The sequence below is a fragment of the Cyanistes caeruleus genome, chromosome 1, assembly GCF_971803275.1.
Source record: "Cyanistes caeruleus chromosome 1, bCyaCae1.hap1.1, whole genome shotgun sequence".
NCBI classification, from domain to species: Eukaryota; Metazoa; Chordata; class Aves; order Passeriformes; family Paridae; genus Cyanistes; species Cyanistes caeruleus.
Window position 1 is genome coordinate 74,992,297 of NC_141701.1, and position 22,462 is coordinate 75,014,758.

The 22,462-nt window shown below is 39.1% G+C and overlaps 1 protein-coding gene and 1 long non-coding RNA gene across 7 annotated transcripts; one reads left to right on the forward strand and one right to left on the reverse strand.

Moving 5' to 3' along the window:
- Positions 1-1,150: 1,150 nt before the first annotated feature.
- LOC111925638 (uncharacterized) lies at positions 1,151-18,423 on the reverse strand. Of its 6 annotated transcripts, none has more exons than XR_015289324.1 (4): positions 15,352-18,423; positions 6,581-14,599; positions 6,093-6,178; positions 1,151-4,539 (listed from the first exon to the last, which is right to left on the reverse strand). XR_015289324.1 is itself a non-coding variant. In XM_086898003.1 (4 exons), exons 3-4 carry the CDS (start codon positions 7,036-7,038, stop codon positions 6,175-6,177), a joined length of 462 nt encoding a protein of 153 aa, XP_086754129.1. In that variant the 5' UTR covers positions 7,039-14,599; positions 15,352-15,510; positions 17,996-18,043; the 3' UTR covers positions 1,151-6,174. The 6 variants fall into 6 exon arrangements, 3 of the variants coding, with proteins under 3 accessions (XP_086754129.1, XP_086754139.1, XP_086754120.1); XR_015289322.1 differs by having other exon boundaries at positions 6,043-6,178; XR_015289320.1 differs by having other exon boundaries at positions 1,151-5,956; positions 6,043-6,178.
- LOC111925612 (uncharacterized) lies at positions 18,368-21,273 on the forward strand. Its single transcript, XR_002862330.2, has 2 exons — positions 18,368-18,445; positions 19,085-21,273. It is a non-coding gene; the product is annotated as an uncharacterized LOC111925612 (long non-coding RNA).
- The last annotated feature ends 1,189 nt before the right edge of the window (positions 21,274-22,462 follow it).

Here is a 22,462-nt window from a genome sequence, read left to right on the forward strand (position 1 = left end):
GACACATGTCTAGTGGGAAAGGATATTTATAGAAAATGTTTTGTGAGAAACAGGAGGAAGTCATTTAGGAAGGAAATAAAAGACTCAAAACCAGAAACAAAAATGGAGAAGGAACAATTTCCTTCCTCACATCTTTCATGATTTCCACTGAGAAGAAAACATCATAGATGTTCCATACCACCAAACTGCAAACACACTGGAAATCAAGCACTTGCTGATATGTAGTTCCCACACTGCTAAGACCTTTTTCTGATAACAAGAACATAAAAAGACTGCCTAAAAAGATAAAATGGTGTATTAATCTCTTTACAGTTTGTATTTCTAAAAAAATTTATACCAGAAAGATGGGTGTGAGACCCAACTGTTAATGTGTACTGTCATTTCACCAGCCTCTATCACTCAGGATTGCTGATACAAAGTCCATAACCATAACAAAACAAAGCTTACATGAATATGTGATTCTCTCTGTCAATTTTTTTCCTTCAATTTGCCTTATAGTTGCTGCTATTAACAACAATTCTGCTTTTGTATTTGAATAATTTGTTATTCCCTAGACTGAGACAGCATTGAAAATAAAAATTGAGTCTTGGTGAGTTTACTATTAATTCCTTATTATTAACCAACTAAGATCTTTATACGTCTGGAATACAAATGCATATTAATAATGCCAGCATACCTTTAGGAAATTACTATCATCATGATAAAATACTCCACTAAGTATAAAAGTATTTTGGCAGGGTAGTACCTGGGGGAAAAGTGCAGATGTTTGATTATATTAACATTTAATATAAAATGTTAGAGGCCATAATTTATTGTATAAATTTTCTTGAATATTAATGAAGTATTGAAGGATTGACAAACAACTCATATGAAACCCTAATGCAGAACTGAAATCCGTAAGCAATTCCTTTTCATAATTCTCTTTGATTTTCTAGGAGTAGACATTTGAAACTATTCACTGAACAGCAATTTCTCAGACTGAGGGCAGCATAGGCTTTGAATACAAAAACACTTAGGGTTAACCTGTGTCTTGGTTCTTGAAGACAGGTGTCTGCTAGGGAGAGCAGGAGCCTCCCTTGGGATGAAAGAATGTAGACCCCCTCCCTCCAAATTATTATAAATTTGAAATCAAGGGGCCTTTAGGCACAGATCTGGGGATAGGAATAACAGTTCTTTACTAGTATAACCAGGCAAACAAACAACAATAACTACAGCAATAACAAGAAAACAGAACCAGGGGCCCCGTGACAGCCTTCTTGGCTGAGATGGGATGGAGGAGAGGCTTTGTTTTCACAAACCCCTCGGGCAGTCAGTCCCGGTGCTCCTGCAGGGCTCTGAGGAACAGTCGGCTGGAACAGCAGAGATGAGCTGAGATCCTGGGCCGGTGGCTGAGGTGGATCAGCAGCTCCGCGGCGGTGCCTGGCACTGCCACACGTCCCGGCAGGACAGGGGGTGCGAGGCCACCAACAAAGAGGGGAGAAGGAGAAGAAGCAGCAACTCCGTCTGGGTGATTCCCTTCTCTCCACCGCAGCAGCTCCGTGCCCCAGAAAAGGAATGTCTTTCCCCGAAGCCAAAGAAAGCCCACCAAAACTGTCCCCACCCTCCTTTCCTGCCCCCTTCCCCCCCTGGGCCCGACCACTCTTTGTCCTTTGTCGAGCACCCACCAAGTGCCCACAGTTAGGTTGTCCCCGCAACTAATGGGTAAAAATTCCACGGCCAAGCCAGAACAACAAAAAAAAGGACACCTAACCCCCAACAACCTGTATTAAAAAAAACCAATACATAGTATATTTATAAAACTGACAATGCATGTATTGACCATACAGTTAAAAATCTTCCAGTGTTTGGGACTGACAGAAATATAGTGTAAACCAGAAGCCTGTCTTGAACCTGACATCTGTCATGTGGCTCTGTCTGTTGATTGGACCAGAAGCATTGTTCTAGAAATCACATCACTAAGTGAAGCTCCACCCAGTGATCTGAAGTGTTCTGAGAATATGTAACATGAAAGATAAGGCAAACAGGTCAGTAACTAATAATGTTACGATGACTGAGTTGATATAAGTTATACTACATTAACATTTTTGTTTGCAGCAGCAGAAGGTTAAAGCAGCCCAAAATTTGCTAGGTTTCTGTTAAGCTTTCCTAATTGTTCTTGGCTGAGACAGGAAACAAAAACTAGTAAGTTATCGTCTCGAATTGCGCAAGCAATTACATTCTTTGAAAACCATTATCTGCATGAAATCTCTTGTGGCAGGAAATCACAAACAGAAAGAAATTCCTTCACAATGAGAGAAAAGTCCAGACTACTTTCAATACTTGTTTTAAAGTACAAAAGTTGACACAAAAATTGATTCACTAATCGCTGTGATTCCAGACATCTGTCTTGACAGTAGACTGATTTCTTTAAAAAGAGCCTAAGGGTATGAGATAAGGAAAAAGAGAATTGTTTGAAATACTAACAATTAAATTTTCTATGACACAATCTGTAATTTGTCACAACTGATCACTGAAGAGAAATGCAGAGAAGACAGAACAGGTGATCATACATGTATTTCAAGTTCATACTTTAAAACAGTGTTGTGATACAGTGAGAAAAAAATACCTGGACATTCATAACAGTATTTAGGATGGAACAGAAGCATCTGAGAGGAGTGATACAGGAAAGAAATTCCTGGCAGCTTACATGCTGGGCCAGACCATTTACAGCCTGTTTACACTAACTGGCAGGATGATAAAAAGTCATATCTTTTTTCCCTTTTGCTTTTCCTTACAGTATTCACACGTCATCATACCAATTCTGGAAGCAGCTGAAATCCTGCACTAACTCCTCATTTTATAACAGGATTGTATGTTAGATGTTTATAGCATGCTTAGCTCCGTGAGTTTACTGAAAGGCAAAAAGGCCATCAAAAAAATACCAAAACAATAGTTTATAAGTGTCTCTAGATGAGCCCTCCTCAAATATGTCCTTTTTATATTTATTCAGAATGAGTAGAGAATACTAAAGGGAGAGAAGTGAGGAGCTCAGACTACTGCAGATAGTCAGAGGCTGTCTGACCTCCCTGAGCTCCAGCTGAATATCCCAAGGAATGCCACATTCCTGAAGAAAAGAAACTTTGTGATCTTCAGAGATGAATGGCATCCTCATCTGCCATGCAAAGACAGCTACTCAAATGATACTTTTAAAATGATAACAACAAACAGTAAGAATGCCACGCATAAAAACATCTTCTATATCAGCTTCATAACATTGTGGGGGTTTTGCAGTCTTTGCTGTATCAAAGACACCTGCATAGTTTAGCTTTTTTCCTTTAATTTGACTCTCTAAAGATGATAAAATGATGAAGACACCTCTGTTTGCATTTTTCCTTGGTATGCTGATCTTACATAGCAACAATCTCCCCTCCTGATTGTAATAATCTCACCCTGCCATTTCTAACCCTGTCTGCCAGTACAAGCTATTACCTTTTTTAATAGTACTGCAGATTACTAGTAGTCATAAATTGCAGGTTTTACACTTAATCATGATTTCTTTGATTCATTTCTGTCAATGGCATGATTTAGATCACCCTTCTTACCAGCACAAGGGTTGTCCCGATGTCTAAAGGAACAGATATTTTGTCAGGTGCATTTCTTATCCAATTATCAAGCTAGGATAAAAATGAGAAAATGGTGATTTTCTCTGCCACCCTTTCTCTTTTCTAATGACTTTCAGTAACCTTCATGCCTGTTGCACTGCATAGCAATTCTTCTTAATCATTTATTTTGTTAAAATTCAAAGTGTGTCAACAACTTGTAGGGAAGGTGACAAAGCTAATTCTGGAAGAATGCATTCATTCTACTTGGTCTGACTCTGCCAGCAAGAAATGCCTCTTTCACACCTGTATTAATGATAGTTTAGACACGTGTGTTCTGCCCTCATACACCAGCAGAAACTCACCTTCCCATGAATGTAATTAACTTGCCCTTGCCTGCGGCAAAGAGCAGAGCAGATACATCAATCTCTCCATGGCTGAGCTGGCTAATTCTTGTCTTTTCATGATCATGCTAGACTTGGGAGTATACACACAGAAAATATTGTATTTTCAGGTTATGCTTCTGGGCTTTCTTGAAGACAATGACTTCTGAATTGACACCAAGGCAGTGCAGAGGACAGCATTTAATGGCTAGGAGTACTTATGTTCTGAATGGATAAGTTATGAGTTGTATTTTTTGTCTCATTCCAACTTTCAAGAATATGTTGAATTAGAAGTTTGTACTCATGTTACATTTAGAACCATTTTGCATAAACACAAACTTATCCCACTATTTGAGATATAAGGCTGTAAATAAAGTCCTGAACTTTATGATACACAGATATTCATGTTATTAGATTGTCTTCTACAAGTGGTGCCCACATTCTATGTCTATACTGTTCTCCTTGCTTACTCCCAAGGACTACGTCAGTGTAGATATGGAGTATAAAGATCATCCATCCATCCATCCATCCATTGTAGTGTGTGGCTCCAGACAACTGGAACAACCCAGGGAACTCAACTGGGAAGAGAAGTCAGTGATTAGAGAGTGGGAATTGATATCATTACCTAGGGGAACAAACCTCCCAAAACAAATACTATGACTACAAAGACATAAACAAAATATCACATTCAGCCCAGTATAAAATACATCTGATTCTGATGAATGTCAGTACTCAGTTGATACATGAAAACTTTAAAAAAAATTGTTTACTTTAAAAAAAACACCCCTGTTTGAATAATTAAAGGCTTTAGTTTATTCAGCGCTTAAAAAATACAGATATTTCTCTTAAAGGGAAGAGTGAGAGATTTTCAGAAGGACATAACTTGGTTCTCTGGCTTTGTCTTTTGACAGGCTGCAGAGAAATGCAGATGTTTAATTGGAACAACTCTGTACTGAGATTCTAACACATCAGTGGGGACACACAGGTACAAAGACACTTCTTATCCCATCTTTTCTGCACCTTAAACAAGGCTAAAGTAGTTCTTTAATTTGCATACTTATGAAATTATTATATCCTTCTACAACTACAAATATTTCATTTATGTACAAGAAGACCTTTATTTTAACACCCAGAGAAAAATTCCTGTGGGACAGTAATTCCACAAACTGTGGAATGTTGTTAACAGGGCTAAGCACAACTTAGAAATCTTACTTATTTCTTCAAGCTGTTAAATTAGATGGACATATATCACATAATATACACCATGTAATATAATCTGAAAATAAAAGGGTAAACTGGTGTAATGGGTTTAGCGCTAGTTAAACCCACTACACCAGTGTACTTACTAGAATTATTTACTCATTTCCTGCTGTGAGACATGAATTAGGAGGAGGGAAAGCAGGCTCAAAACTTAAAAGGTATAAAGAAAACTTTATTAACAGAACTGAAAGAATTATAAGAATCAGAATAAAACCTTCAGAACACCTCTCCTCTCCCTACCCAGCTTCTTTTCTTTCCCAACTGACCACATAGAGACAAAACCTGGGATTTTAAATCAGTTACTACCTCTACAATAGGCTTTTATCAAGTCTTGTAGGGAGAGGGGTTTTCCCTTGCCATGCCATGGAGACTTCTCCACAAGAAACAGTTCTCTTGTGGTTTTTCATTTCCATGAATAGCAGCTGCCAGGAAAATCTGCAATCGTGAACTTCCACCCACATTCACAGCCTTCCCACAGCTGAGTTAATGGGCCATGTCAACTTATGGGGTATTATTTTAAGGATGAACTGTTCAAAAGCAAAGGTTCTCTCCATTTCTGAGATCATCTTCATCTCTGGGAACAGAGGTCTTCTTATCTCCCTGGGGGCAAAGGGTCTTCATCACTCTCTCTCTGTTCAAGGTTCTCATGGGATTACAGCTACTTCAACATCTGCTTTGCTTCATTATGGATGCCTCCGCTCACATCTACAGTTTGAACACTCCATCTCCAAATACCTTCTCATGAATTAAAGAGGATATTCTTGTGTAACATGGTCCATTTCCATGGCCTTACCAGAAGAACTTTCAGCCCTAATACTTACGCATCTCCTCATTCTCCTTCCATCCAGGACTTCACTCCTTCTTTACTGACCTTGGTGTCTTCATATTGTCCTCAAGGTGTCTTTGTTCTGTGCTTTTCTCTCACCTGAGAGGAGGATCGAGGTCTGCAGGACTCATCTGTGCAGTGAAAGAGTTAATATCTCACCCGGGGCCTGCAGATGGGCATGATGGTTTCTGCCAGGCAGTGGCTGAAGCAGTCATAGTGATGGATTTTCAGGCCATGCTGGGCCTGTGCCAAGATCTCAGAAGGCCCAGCCAGAATGGTCATGGCTGTTCTGGCCACATAGCTGCTCTCTGTCCCGTTTCCTTCAATATCATCTGCGGGCCGATGGCTTCCCCTCCTTCTGCCCAGCAGCCTCTGGGCAACGGAGGAGGCCTGGCCCGGCCCAAAGCAGCTCCCGGGGCCTGGCGGACCCCAGCTCAGACCTGGCCGAGGGATGGGGAGGGCTCAGTGACAGACAAGATGTGACAGCCATGGCCTGGCCCAGCCTCGGCCCCATTGATATAAATAAGCCCTACCTGCAGTCCATGTTTCGCAAGTGTTCTTTGCAGCCTCTGTTCCAGGTTCCGAAACGTTCCTGTTCTGAGTTCCATGCCAAACCGTTCCTTGTTGCTCCTGCTGGAAACTTCCAGACGCGGCAGCCGGGCTTAGAGACTTCCCGGCATGGCGGCCGGAGTCGGAGACCTCCCGATACGGCAGCCCGACACGGCAGCCGGGGTTCGAGACCTCCCAGCACGACGACCGTAGTCGGAGGCTTCCCGGCTCGGCAGCCGGAGTTCGAGACTTCCCGGCACGGCGATCGGAATCGGAGGCTTCCCGGCACGGCAACCGGAATGAAGAGACTTCCCAACATGGCGACCGGAGACTTCCCGAAGCGGCGGCCGGGGTTGAGGACTTCCCAAGATGGCGATCGGGGCTTATGCAAATCAGCTACCGAAAAACACCACCTCGGAAAAAAGCCCGATCTATGAGGCATCGGAACACTAAATAAAGAAACTGAGAGCGATGCCCTAAGGTCGGGATCAAGGGACACTACCCACGAACTCCGCTTTCTTCGCCATGACCGCGAAGAGACTCGCTAGGGATGACATCCCTGGACTGCCAAACCGGTCGGGTCTCCGCGTTTACCCGCGAGGACGGAGATCTCGGCTTTGCCTACATTGCACCCCGTAGGAAGAGCCGCATTCCTGTTTCTTCAGGGAGCGACGGAGGTGTGCGCGCGACGCTTTAGAAGATGAGAAGAAGGTCTCCTGGCTCTGTTTTTATCACTCATGGCTTCCCGGGCACCGCTGGGGTCCGGCCCGGCCCCACCAGGCCGCAGGGGCCGGCCCGACCGGCACCCCTTACCTCTTCACGGCCAGAAGCAAGAGAGAGATTTCCCGGGCTTGTCCGTCTGTAAAATGTGTGGAATTTTACACAAAGGCAGACCCAGTTTCTAAATGGTTTAATAGGTTGTCAGTTCTCAGAGCTAGACAGGTATTGGTTTCTGCCAGGCACAGAGGAAGCTCCTAAGTAGTTTTTCAGAAAAATAATTTCTGTTGGTGGCTGTCATACTCTATTAGGAATGGTGAAAGTGACGACACAGACTCTCTGGCTAAGTTGTACAAGCCAGCAAGTTTTATTCTTCCAGATCTTCTTTTATAGACAGTTCTGAGAAGGTCCAGAAAGGTAAACCTCTCATTGGTCATTAAACCAACACATCACCATCACTGAACAATTAGGAACAACACCTCTTGGCTGTTTCTTGCAAGTAAACAACAAGGCAACAAACAACACCTGCAAAGGTTGTTTGCCTTCTCTAAGGACTGTTTGGATTTCTCCTTATGATTTCTCAGGCCAGAGTGAGAACGTTGTGAGACTTAGTTTCACATGGGCTCAAGCTAATGCCTGAAGCCTAAAAATGTCTTATTTGACCACCGTCAGCTCCCACTGGTGGCTTCTTCTCTCCTCAGCAAATGTCAATTAATGCTAAACCAGCACAACTGGAGAAAGGGATATACATTTGATACACATTTTTATTTCCAAAAGGTTTCCTTGGCCAAAGGATAATATAAAAATAATAAAAAAAAAAAATAAGTACAGAAGTCCTCATTTACTTAAACAGGCACCTCATTTAGTAACTATACTTCAGGTATAATTAATGAGTTTACTATTATATTTATCATTCAGAGAATCATGTATCAAATATTAGTAGCACATACTTTTATATGTTATACAGCTAATATTGCTCTCATTCTCTGCTTGCAAAAATAAATATAAAACTATAGCTCTGAGATATATAATGGAGAGATAGACAGACAGATAGATAGTTACATACATACATACATAAATACTTACATATCTGAGATCTATCAAACAACAGATGCTTTCTAAAAGAAGCACACACTTACCTTCCTTCGTTAAGATGTGGTTGTTTTATAGATCATGTATTTGGGAAAAAGAAAGAGGAAGCTATGTAATTCTGATGGTTCATGCATGAACTTACTCCAATAAAGATAGAGCTGGACCAATTTGCAATCTCTTTTTTTCTGGGTTAAGAAGGACTCAGTTGATCACTTAACCAGTAAGGGCTTTACTAATTCCTAACTCCTGGGGAGTAAAGGTATGCTCCAGAGACCCTGCATGGTTAGGGGGGGAGGATGAGGATGTTTTGGCGTTAATTCAGCCAAGGATGAACATTTTTGCTCCAGATCTATAGCAAATGAATGACCACGCATCAAATCCATTCTTAGGATGAAGATGGAGTTGAGAAGTTTCATATTGCAGCTGTGGCAGCCTTGGCCTTGTAAAAACCCCTGTGTCCTCTGGATCACTAGAGCTGATCCCAAAGGCATGAACTGGACTCCGGAGTTTACCTGAGTTTTGACTATGTGTTGAATTTTTGGTCAAATTTGCACCTTGCCAAATCAACACCATACTAAGTGTTTCTGTCATTCCTTTGGCTATAGGCAGAGTTGGTGTTGTTAAATGCAGTATCTGCTGAAGCTGTATGCTGAATGTTGGTTCTTCACTGTTTTCATTTTTTTTTCTTTTTTTGTACTCATTTCCTTGGGTTGATAGCCCTCTCATGACATGAATCAGCAAAATACTCAAGCACGAGCCCTGGATGAATTCACAGAAATTTAACATTTGTTTAATGTCAGCTCTATCAGAATAGTTCAGTCCAACAGCAAACTGAGCAGAAGCCTATGACTTCTGACTATGTCAAAGAGGAGTCAATGCCCCTATGGTGTGAATCACAGAATTTTCTATTTCCACTTTCTGCCGCACTAGACCCACAAAGAACTTCATTCTGCAGTGTTTTTATAACAAAGAAATGTGTCTGTCTTTTCCTAGAGCCAGAACTTGTATCAGTCCGGTCTCAGAACTAAATGTTTATCCTCAAATATACTTAATTCAAAGAGTTTGTTCATGAGTAAAAAAAAACCCCTCTGTCTATTTGGTACTGCATTCCAATACAGATTGTAAGCAAATAGACAAATTAAAGTGAATTGGAGCTTTCAATCCCTTCTCCTGTGTAGCTATCCCTGGTGAATTTAAGTGAATCGATGAATAAACCTCTTCTTTTATATGAATGTTGGAAAAGAGAAAATTTTTTAAATAGTACCAGTGACCCTCTGCCATTCTCCTCTATTCAGAAGTAGCCCCTAATGAACCCTGAAGGTATAAATGCACCTCTGTGTGTTTCAAAAAGTACTCTTTAAAAAAATAAGGAATTCACACAATTCTATGAGGTCTAATTATGAATACAAAGAAAGATATATGGGATGGGTTTTCATTTATTCTGTTGCTTTTTTTACATTTTCCAACATTTAATAGTGCTTGGGGAATGCTGGACATCCATTATATGTGGTGGTGTACAGACCCCTTTACCGAGCCAGATTCTTACAAAGGGAATCTAGAGTAATAATGAATAATAAAAAAATTGATCATATGACAAAGGCACACTGTGTTTCAGGGTTGTAGGTGTTATGGCAGATCTTCAGTTATGACACCCAGATAATTGCTGATGACAAACTGTATATTCTAAAGCTGCTGCACTCCCACAAAGGGACCTTTGTTTGGCGCTGTGGATGTATGCAAGACCTCCTGCTGCTCTGCTGCCAGCACTGCCATCACTGAGCCCACATTTCCAGTGAATTCTAACCCACCCTCCCACAGAGCAAGGAGTCAGAAGACCTCACACTGAGAGCACACAGAGAGCAGCTGTACACAAAACTCAGAAAAGAAAGTTTGCTAGAGCCTCACAGTCCATTATTTGAAAAAGACAGCATGAATCAGCCTGTGTGCTCCTGAAGTGATGCTCCAGAAGCAATTCCACAGCAAGTAAATGCCACACTCCCCATAGGCATTGGTGCATTGCCTGACTGCACTCTGGAAACTGAGCCTGTTTCTTCAAACTCTCATTTCCATATGGCATTTTCTTATCCAGAGCTGTACCAGAAATAACTAACAAAAGCATGAGGCTAAAGGAGAGCCTCTTGCTAAGAAAAACACCATGCTGGATGTCTCTCAAGTGCATATTTGCAAGTGGTTTGATTTTTAGAAGGTGTGAGTGTGTGTCAGTTTTCATACAGGGAACTGACTGCGGGGTGTTCTGCTCTTTGAAAAATAAGACACACACACATATGTATGTATATATATGTCTCTAGACAGACATACATACATAGGAGTCTAATTTTATGCTTCCAGCTGCAAGTATTTTGACTCATATCTTTTGTATCCACATATCCCATAACACATATCTACATAACACAGGTAGGCTAAATAAATATATGGTGCTGCTAATAGCCCAAAGGTGTTATTTCCCATATAATAGGCATTATTTGCCACTCCATATAGAATGCTTGCCCTAAACCCAATGCTTGCTTTGTGTCTGTGCTGCAGTGAATCTATCTCACAAGGCTGAGGATAGGCACCATGCCATCCTGACAGATGGGCCTGATGGCCAGGAGACCATGTATGTGCATCCAGTGTGGGTGAGACTGAGGGGAGCCTTTGCCAGGGAGTTTTAAACAGCTCTGTGTTTTGGCTGTACCTACTGCAAGGAGAATGGTGTAGGCTTACATTACAGGAGGTCTATGCAAGTGCAGAGATTGGAAAGGGAGCATCACGTGTGTAAAGAAAATCTGTTCCAATAGCTACAAATCAGTGACATCCACTGAGAAAAGGTGAGGTGGTGTTATGGAATTCCACACCCCTCTAGCTCTCTTTGGAAAGACCAAGCACAACTAATCATGACAAGTTAATTTGTCTGAACATGCCGGCAAGGGTGCAGAAACCTGTTGCACAGGCTTTCTTCCTGTCCCAAAGGCACATAATATTTAGTAAAGCAAAGGCCTAACTTTCAAGTAACAAGAAGATACTGCTCTTCATATGGTATAAAAATCTGCTCAATAAAGGAGCAATGTGAATTTAGTTCATATCTTTAAAATAAACCATTAAATGCCCTGTGAACAATTTGGCAGTTGCAGGAGTAGAAGTTAAAATACTGCTTTCAAAAATTATTTCCTTAAAGAATTTGCATCCTCAGGTCAGGTCTGTCTGTGTGTTTGTTCAGACCTGAAGAGAAACACCATATAACCTGTATTTATTCAGTGCTCTGAAAAGGTGAAGCACAATCAGTGCTATTTTCTTCACAGTCATGAATTTTATTCATACCCATACCCAGAAAAATCTACATAAAAATAAGGTCTGTCATCTAAAAACAATTAAGTGGCACTTCAACTGTTGTCTTGAACTATTTTTCAGTTAAAATTTAGGCAATGATCAAAGATTTAGCACAGTACGTGCAGTAACCAGTGAAATAAGCTTATGGAAAAAAACATACTTCAGTATAACATACATATTTTAAAAACATTTAGCTGTTTAGCAAACCAGCTGATCAGTACATAGCAAAAATTGCATACAGAAAAAAAATAGAGAAAGCATAGCCATATTAAGATGAATTATATGTGTGAGGAAAGTGATAGAAGTTCTTCCTATACACAAGCTTAAGTGCCAGGTAGAGCAAGGGAGCTGGGAAGCAGCAAAAAAATTGGTAGAAGGTGTTGTTGGCAGTTTTAAAAATATTCACTGGGTCTTCTTTCAAATTAAAAAGTCAGATTCCTGTCATTACAGTCATTAAAGGCAATTTTGTTGTTTTCTAGGATGGGTGTTTTTCTGTATCTCAAATGATCACTCAAAAAGACAATACTTTCAAAGGCGCATCCTCCCACAATGAGTGGATCAGCAATGAAATTCTTCTGGCCCTCTCCTTCTCCCATTACAAGGGCTCATGTTTTTAGGACTGACATGCCAAATCTTAATTCTTAGTAATAGTAAAAATTTTAAAAATAACAAAAGAAAGTTAAACTCTAAGCCAGCTGCAGCCACCGTGTTGAAAAATGCAATTTATTACTCTGGCAGCATGGGAAACCAAGGAGCAGTTAGTCAGCTTCCTTCCAGCTCCAGACTTTTCAGTAGCTTTTATTGTGTTTTGTTTATTGAATTAACCCTTGAGAGCAGTTTTTTTTGGGAATGCATTCAGCATTAAAGAACTCAGCCACAATGCAAACATGTTGCAGATACAAATTTGGGCTTGTGCTTAGCCTGAAGGTGTAAGAAAAGGGCAAAGGTGACGTAGAGAAACTTTATGCCTCCCTATTTGGTGTATTGATGTAGCCATGAACACAAGCTACCTTACGCCTCAAGGGCTGTTCTGGTATCTGTGGACAGCTGAGATATTTACACATTTTTTGCATTGTTGTGTCCTGCATTGCAAGGTATGGAGCTACCATGGGAGTACTCCAGACCCACTTATTCCTTGTGGACCAAATTCTGTCAGAAGAGAGTTGGTCCTTATGGATGTACTCTGCAGCTTTCCTCAGGGCACTGCAGTCACAAGTGTGTGTATGCACACATAACATGTATTTCTAAGTACATCTTTTAAAATCTAAACGTACTTCAAAACTTTTTGATACCTGAAAAACATAGTCATTTTAGTTCTCAGAGTTTCTGAAGTTCAGGAACATGCTGCATTATTATCCAGATGATATCAATACATTAATATCCTGCCTTCTGCCATCTCAGATATTTTTTATTTGGTCTTTGGAGCCATTTTATTATAAACTCGATTCATCAAATAAAAAGTGATCCTCTCCATGTACCCTTCCAAATTTTTAGTGTTCTTTTAAAAGACGGAAAAGCACAATCTAAAAAATGTTGCATTTAAAGTATATTAAATTAAGTATAGTACCTTATGTATAATTGGAGAACCTACTGTTTAATATAGACATTGCAGATACGTAAAAATTATTTGAAATGTTAATATTTAGCTACATATTATTGCTCAAATTGTAAATTAACGGTTACAATGGGAGAAGGAAATAAGAATATATATCCAATCAAAATCAACCACACAGGCTAAATGGTTGAACTATTTAAAAATTAATGTAAATTGCTTTTCTCTTTACCTGAACATGTTCTACAGATTACAAAGCACACAGATCAAGAATAAGCCAGTGGTGTAATTCTTTGATGTTTAATATAAACCTTCATATGTAATTCCTAGAATACATTGCACTATTCAATAAATTCTACTTTAAGGTACTGCTTTTTATAATGGAATTAAGAAAAGAAATAAAATGTTAGATTTTTTTTTAAATTTCAGTGTGCATCTTGTACATTCTTGCTATCAAGAAGAACCTCATTAGTAAAGTGCATTCTTGGACTTTCACAGGCCTCAAGATACTCTGGATAGGTAACCTGTGGAAAAAAAAGTTACAAAATTTTCCTGGTAGAATAAAAATCATTTGCAAGCTGTAGCGGGGTCTACAACATTATCTTTGGTAGTCTTTCTCACTCCTCTTAAAAAAGCAACCTTGCAGTTCCTTAATGCTGTTCTCCAGAATCTTTGTTTTAATTCTTGTCTTTATCTGTACACAAATAAGCCCTTTCTTAGGGAAAGTGTTTTTAATAGGCTGCATATTGAACAAGTAATGCTTTCATTGCTATTCGAATTGCAGTGGAAGCCTCCAAAACATAACCAGAATTAGACCTCTGTCATGGGTGCATCAGCACCTTCCCCCTTTCCTGTCCCAGGGATGTGCATGGGGGAACTCTCCAAATCAGATTAGAATAGCTCTGAGGATTGTTTCATTGTTTTGAGCAATAAAGTAGACTTCATGTCCTAAACTGATTCTGATATATTTAAAAAAAAAAAAAAATTTAAAGGAAATCTTTCATATGTTTGAAAATCTGGATTTTTTTAAAAAAAATCTTTCTCACTGTGCTGCCTGAAAACAAAGTCAAATCACATACTAGAAGTAATAGAAAAAAAAATATCAGAAACTGGGAATTGAGGGATGCCATATTGTAGTATAACCGTACAAATTAAGGAAAATAAGAATAGTAACTGTGGACATTTCATGTTTAACTGAGTTGCAAGAAACTTAATTTATTTTCTGGAGAAAAACTGCTTCTTCTTTACATTCAAAACACATCTTTATTCTTCTTCTCTGCCCAGCAGTAAAAGAATAATTGTTTTAGAAGATAGTCTGTTATATAAAAGAAAGAGAAGAACAAAACTGGAGTTAGAATAAAAGTGAATAGTATAACTAAGAGAAGAATTTATAAAAACAGATGTATTTATTTTCATGTTTTGTTTTGTAAATATCCCATATGTTCATACTAATAAAAGGCAACCTCATCAATTGAACTTGCTCATAATTTTTATTCTGCTACTCATTTAATCATCTCCAGTTGCCATTTCCTGAAAAGACATTGCATGTCAATTAAGAATGGTAGTAATTTCTGATGGAGCAGAGTAATTTGTAACAGAAGCAAAATTTAAAATACCATACTAAAATTATCAAAATTCATAAGGTACCAGATGTTCATCAGTAGGCTCCCTGTGTAGTAAAGCAGAATCTCACTATAAAATCAGAAAGTATGTAAATAATCCTGAAATAGTGAAAAATTTAATAAAGATATCTCATCAGCAGACTGATAAGAGTGGGAGTAATGTTATGCAAATTAAGCTCACAGTTCTTCTACATCAAAGAAACTATCAAAGCCAAATCAGAGAGGAAGGAACCACTACCATCTGCAATTCAGATCACCACTTCTGGTCTCATCATTAAACTTAAGAAACTTTGGGAGCATCCCACTATTAATTCTTAATGTTATTACCTATTTGGCTCTCATGCTAGAAGTTACTGAGAGCTTCTTAAGACTAGGGTCTACTCTTTTAAATGGCAGGACTAGCCCTTTCTGGAACTGTAAAGGAGAATGGATGCTGGCAGCTCACCTTTCTTTCTCCTTTTCCCTTGCCAGGTAAGAACAGGTAATTCTTACAGTCTCTTTTAAGCTCATGTCCAAGCATGGCAGCACCTACACAGCCACATCCTCTGCCATGAATTTCAGCTGTCCAGGAGTGCTATCACATAGCAGAGGCTTCCTGCAAACCCTGTATTTGTAGAAAACAAGAGCTTAGACCACATCATGGAGGTAAAGTACCAATGCTTCATAAAGCACCTGAAGAAGATCAGCTGCAGAAATACGGGAACCTAGCTGTGAAATTAACACTTGATCAAGTCTATGCAATTAAGATGCTTGTAGGGTTTGACATTAGCTTCCAAGCTTTGCCTCCCCACATTTTATTTTCATATGGATAGTGCTGTGTTTCACAGGAACTGTGAAAATAAGACACGTTTTAGTTCTGGAAGGACCCCTCAAGTTAGCCATCTAGGTAGCTGTGTAGAGAAAGCAGTTCTTTGCTACAAGAGGAATAAGGATATGCTTGTCAGAGTGTTTCCACCTCAAAATGAGACTCTCTGAGCTCTTCCCTGTTGCCATTAATTGCTTAGTGATATTGCACCCACATGAGACTAATGTAAGGAAGCTTTTATTCTGAATTCTTATGTTAACAGTGGCTCTCCTGTGGCCATGAAAGAAAGTATTGATTTATGTGTTCTGCAGCAAGGTCTCAATGGTGTCAATAAAAAGGTAACTAAAAGTGCAAGATTCATCTCTGGCATCTTTAGCTATCTAGTAGAAATTGCCTCTGCCTGAAATTTTTATCTACCTATTTGATCTATACCTTATCAGATGTCATCTACCTCTATTATGATTCAGATATCATTAATTAAAAGCTAAGCAAGGAGCATATTCTGACAGCTGCTAACTCAGCAATGTTCAAATATTGATAGTAATCAGCAAACAAGATCAACTCTTTATATGGTGCTCTTTTGAACTAAAGAAGAGGCAGCAAAGGGAGATTCTTGGGTACATATCGGTACTTAGATAATTTTTGGACCTCTTTAGACATCCTTTTGCAGCCTGCTCTCAAATATGGCAGCTTACTAGAGAAAGACAAAAGTGTCCATGAAGCTGCTATGGTGGCTCCCAACCCCTTTTCCCCTCAGTGCCTCAAGAGCAGATAACCCACATCCCCTTCTTCAGCCATCTCTGTAGATGACAAGAGCCCTTGAAGATTAGTGCTTTCAGATTCTTCAGGATCACAAATCATCAAAAGGTCGTCTGGGGAAAAACAAAAAGTTGAATAACAAAAAATCTGAAAATACTATGCCTGGATTCCCAGGCAATCAGACAAGAAAATGGGATAAAAAGTAGAGTATTAAAGTGATATATAAATTTTAAACTAATTTAATTTGGTTATAAGTGAAGGCAGTATAATGTCTTCATAACCTTGTCTGTGGATTAAAAATACGAAACAAAACAAGACAAAACATGATCTTCCACTTTACAAAGGTCAAAGAGCCATGGGCTAGAGGACATGAATACACAACCCACATAGATGGATTTTTAGCTATGAAGCTTATACACAGCTTTGAAGGTTTGTTCCTTCCTAGGATTTAGGCAGAGGTAGCACATGTACAGTTGACAGAAAACAGCTCTCCCCAATTACTTAACAGTCAAGAAAGAAAAAGAAAAAAAAAAAAAAAAGAAAAAGAAAAAAGAAAAAAGAAAAAAAAAACCAAAAACACCAGCCCAGCTCACTGTGAAACTGACCTAGAAGAGCATAAAAATTAGAAATGGACTTTGATAGCACCTAAATGTAGACTATCTAAATTTACCTATAGACAAAGCTTGATGTTTCAAAGCTTCATTTTGATCTCCTGTAAGTGTGTAATTGATTCTCATAAGCTATTGAAATACTTAGATACTTTGTTGTTGTTGCAGACAACTACACCCACAAATGTTTACTGAAATATTAATTTATTTAACATTAATGAAAACACATTCAGTCATACACTGGTTCTAAGGTATGACTAGCTTTCTAAAGCTAGCTGATCCAAAAATTTCTGTAACAGGGAAAGGTTCTGTCTCTGTTGAAATATTTGACCATTTCTAGTTGTACCGCTGTATATCTTATAGTGATATTCTTAAATCAATATACAACCATTCAAATGTCATTAATCTTTCCATAGCCATGGTTGTTCTAGATTAAAAGAAGTCCTTTTAACGCAGATTAAAACTCCTTACAAAGTCATGTAGTATAAAATGGAGAAAATTTTCTATGTAAGTCATGGTGATATAAAAATTACCGTATAAATGGACATATTAGTACATTGTGCTGGTTTTGCATTAATTGACATTCGGTGAGAAGGGAAGAAGCCACCCGTGGAGATTTTTTTTTCTGGTAGGGGCTGCTAAGAGCTTCCTCTCTGCCTGGCAGAAACCAATAGCTGGCTAGCTCTGAGAATTGACAACCTACTGAACCATTTAGAATCTGGGTCCGCCTCTGTGAGAGTCACATTTTAAAGATGGGAAAGGCCGAGAAATTTCTTTCTTGGCTTCTGGCTTTTGCAGAAGTAACTGGGTGCTGGTCAGACTGGCCCCGTGCAGCCTGCACGGTCGGGCTGGGCTGGCCTCCTGTGGCCCGGCTGAGATTTTCTGAGGGGAGGTGCGCGGGCTGCCGAGCCCCTCACCGGGGAATCCACCGGGCCCATTCCCAGCGGGGCCGGGCCCCTTCCCGGCAGAGCCCGCCGGTCTTTTTCCAGCGGCACCGCCGGGCCATGCCAGCCAGAGGCTCTGTCAGCGCTGGGAGCGGCCCTGAGGCCCGGAGCGGCCAGGGGCCGGGAGTGGCTGCCGCTGGCCTGGGCCGGGAGCAGCCGCGTGGCCGGGACTGTGGGGCTGAGAAATTGGTGTGACTGAGACAATGGTGCATGGCCGTTCTGCCTTGGCGTGGCTCACAATGGACTTTGTTTGTTTAGCTGCTTTTAGCCAGCCGTGCTGTGGAGAGAAGGGCAAAAAAGGCAGCAGCAGCAGCTTTTCCTGTTTCTGACACTCCTCACGAAGAAAAGCGCTGAGTGGAGCCGGTGGCCGGCACGGCTCGCACGGTGTCGGCAGAGACCCCGTGAGCAGCAGCGAGAGGCACGGTGAGTGATCCCCCCGATGGACAGCCTGGATGAGATCAACCTTTCAGTGCTGCAGAACTCTGTAAGAACTGTTTCAGTTGATAAAGCTTGAGAACAAATGAACCTACAAATACCAATTCTCTCCTGAATCAGTAAAAGGAAAGGGTGAAGACACGTAAGGAAAACAACATGGGACACTGAGATCAGTAAAGAAAGAGTCAAATTCTAGTTAAGAGAGGATTAAGGAGATGCCTTGGTCTTGGACTGAAATTCTCTTTGTAAGGCTATGGCAGAGATATATTTTTGATATATCAGACTTTGTGTTTTTTCTCTGTAATTCATGAAGTGCATGGGGGGATGCAGCATTTGTCCACAGCCCATGAGAAAAGAGCGCTTGTGCTGGAGCATGTGGATGCTGAATAACTGTAATCCAATGAGAAGCTTAAACAGAGAAAAATAAGAAACTGCCCAGGGATAGAAGAAGAAAAGCTTCTGTTCCCAGAGATAAAATAAGAGAACTTTTTAGGGTTTTTATGCTATCCTTAAAATAGTACCCCATAAGTTCTTAAAATAGTACCCCATGGCCCATGAAAGCAGATTTGGGAAAGCTGCAAGGCATGGGAGGGACTTTCACACTGCAAACAGATTTTCTTTTCCCAGGTGGCTGTTTCGCTGTGACATTGACACCACAAGAGAACTGTTTCTTGTGGAGAAGTCTTCTTGGCATGATGAAAGAAGCTCATCCCCCTACAAGAATTGATGAAAGACTTGTAGAGGTGGTAACTGATTGAAAATTCCAAGTTTTGTCTCTACGTTGTCAGAAGGAAAGAAAAGTAGTTGTGGGGAGGGGAGGAGAAGAGTTCTGAAGGTTTTATTCTGATTCTTCTTAATTTTTTTAGTTCTGTTAATAAAGTATTCTTTATACCTTTTGACTTTTGAGCCTGTTTAGCCTTCCTCCTAATTCATATCTCACAGCAGGAAATGAGTACATGTTTCTTGTAGGTGCACTGGCGATTTCAGTCAGTGCTGAACCCACTACACACATGCAGTATTATTTTCCACCCAGAAGAAGTTCTCAGATAAATTCCTTGAAAGGAGAGAAGAAGCAAGTTACAGAGTAAAGGACAATTAGAAAAGATAAAATGAGGAAGAGAAGAGAAAGAACAAGAGGAGTTATTGTTCTACTTCTGTTGCACTCATAGTTGATTTGAAGGAGGAAAGGCACCTTTGACCAATGACAATAAGACCATTGCTACGTACTCAATTTCTTTGAAATTTGAAAGGGAAAGACTACTGAATTGTAGATATTCATAAGTTACTTAGAATAATTCATGTGCAGGGAGGTCTGAACATTTTAATGATGCATTTCATTCTGCAAGATTATAGGCCTGGAAGGTACCTTCTGAGGTCATCCAATTTAGAACACACTCCCAAGGAACTAAATCTATTACTGCTTATGCATACTTGTTCAACCTTTTTCAAAACTTTATGTTTATATAAAGTACAGATTTATATCCATACTTTTAAATAAATTAGTTATTTTAATTGTTTTATTTATTTATATGTTTTCTTACTTTGATGGTATTATATGAGAACTAAAAAAAAATTCATCAAAAACTGAACTTATGAAAAATTAAAGCTTAGTTCTTCACCAAGCTGAATGTAATAAATCTCCATTTTTGTGTAAATAAGGATATTATAAATTGGCAATAAATATTTCTGTTACACAAACTTTTTAGATAGATGGACCACAAATCACAGTTTAATACTGCATATGTAGGAATGCATGTGAAAATTTAAGATCATTTAATATACAGAGAATGATAACTGCAACCATGGTCAAAGTTTATTGTGGTAAATGGCATGGGGAGAGTAAGAAGGACTCATACCTCTACAATCTTCTGTAACACTAAAGGGGAAAAAATAATCTATTTAAAAACAGTATGTTCAAACCAATCACAAGAAAGAACTTATGGACTGCATAATATTTTTGTAGCCATGGTTTTCTAAATACATAAGAGAAAGTCAAGTTCTAATGAGAAGAAAGTCTTTTTAAGCCAACTACTCTTGATCAAAAAGCTAGCTACTCTGCTAGCAAAACCAGCTAGGTTCAGCTGGTTTGAGGAATGCATGTGTCTAAAACGTTGCCTGGCTTTTCCAGTTGTACCAGCTCACCTGATCAAAGATACCACCTTTTCCTACTTAGTTTTCAATTAACTTTTATCACATGCAGACACAATAGTAACAAATGCATATATATGTTAAAGGATAGCAATATTTGTGGTTTAGGGTTTATGGTTGCAGTAAAACACCGGAATGAAACTATTATTTTGTAAAACTATTATTTTGTTTCTGTGTAGCATTTGGCCTCTCCTGCACCCCGAAACAAGATGAGACAACACTTTACATCAGCATTTTCTTTTTAAAGCACATGTCTTCTGTTTGTTGAACAGAAAATATACCTTCCATTTTAAATTACTACTCACAATTTCACATGAAGGTCATCAGTCATGGACAAAGCACAGACGATTCCATCATTTATAACTATACATTCTATAGAAAGCATGGATATCGGTTAGTTGCATATTTGTCCCAGCACTTCAAAGTACCCTTTCTCCCTACATCTTTTCCCATCCACTTCTTAAACTGTCTCAGTAAGTGTGTTATGAAAAGCCTTCCAACAACCTTTCGAGGCAGTTCTGCATCTTTGCTGATGGTCCTCAGTTTCAGCTGCCACCACAGTCATCCACTGGCAACACTTTTGGGAGTAGTTTTGTTTTGTCTATTCATAGAGCTCTGATTGGCCTTGTTCACAAAGCCTCAGTATTAATAAAAGCAAAATTTCCTTCTTTGGGATGTTTGCAATATTCATTTTTATCACAAGATACTTTATTATGTGGTCTAATATAATGTAAAAAGCTTATGATATGTGAAGATATTAGTCCCAGATGCACTGAAATATTAATATTCTTAGATACAAGAAAATAATAATATTTATGATATAACTATTTTCTGAACATCATTTAGAAACAAAAATACTGCTGATGAGTCAATGCAAAAAAAAATGTTTCTAATTGTACTACAATGAACAGATATGTCTCATGGATGAATGATGAAGGATCATCATCATATATGAAAAAAGAGAAAACTAGATTTTAGTCCTGCCAAAGCAATCACAGTTGGAGAGAACTGATGGCTCAAAGCTAGTACTGAAAAACTGATAAAAAAGGAACAAAGGCTAGATTGCTCTGACTTCCCTAAAAAACTAAGGAATGTGCTTTTTAAAAACTCCTTGTATACAAATCTTCATTAACAAATATAGGAAATTACTTTGAATGCTTCATTGTTAGTCTTGATATCATAATTAGGGGAAGCCCATTAATAAAACAGATATATTGAAGTGCAACTATAAGTATTTCCATCTTTAAATGTAATGTATAATTTCTAGAACAGAATAGTTCTCTAATAGCAGCTACTTTTGTCAAATACAGCACAAGATATCAAAGTGAAAAATGCAACCCATGGTGAAGCGTAGAAGTTGAGAGATGAGAGAAATTATAATCCACGTAGTAGTTGTTAGTATAGAATGAAATGATTTGATGCACCTTTTTTTCACCTCAGAAGGAGAAAGACACATGCTTGCTTCCTTGCATGCTATGAAATATGACAAAAGTTAAGCCATTGACTTAGAAATAAAGGAATTATTGAGTAATGTATCTAAAGTATACTGCACTGTGATTTTATCATAAAAGTTCATCTGGATTCTAGTTAGTCTCCAAGTGACACTTGCTGGTCAAAGTTGGATCACAGTAGATCTTGTAAAGATCTTGCAAACCTATATTCTTGCAATTCTATGATTGTAGATTCCTACAGGCTAACATTATCTTCATTCATAAGAAAGAAAATATTTTTTGGAATGATAGATTTGTCAGACCCATGCGCTATCTTTTGATATTCACCCTACTAAAAGGGGCAGTTAACTCAGAAATTATTAGTTGTCTGTGAACTAAAGCTTTAATAAAATTAATTCTACCTATA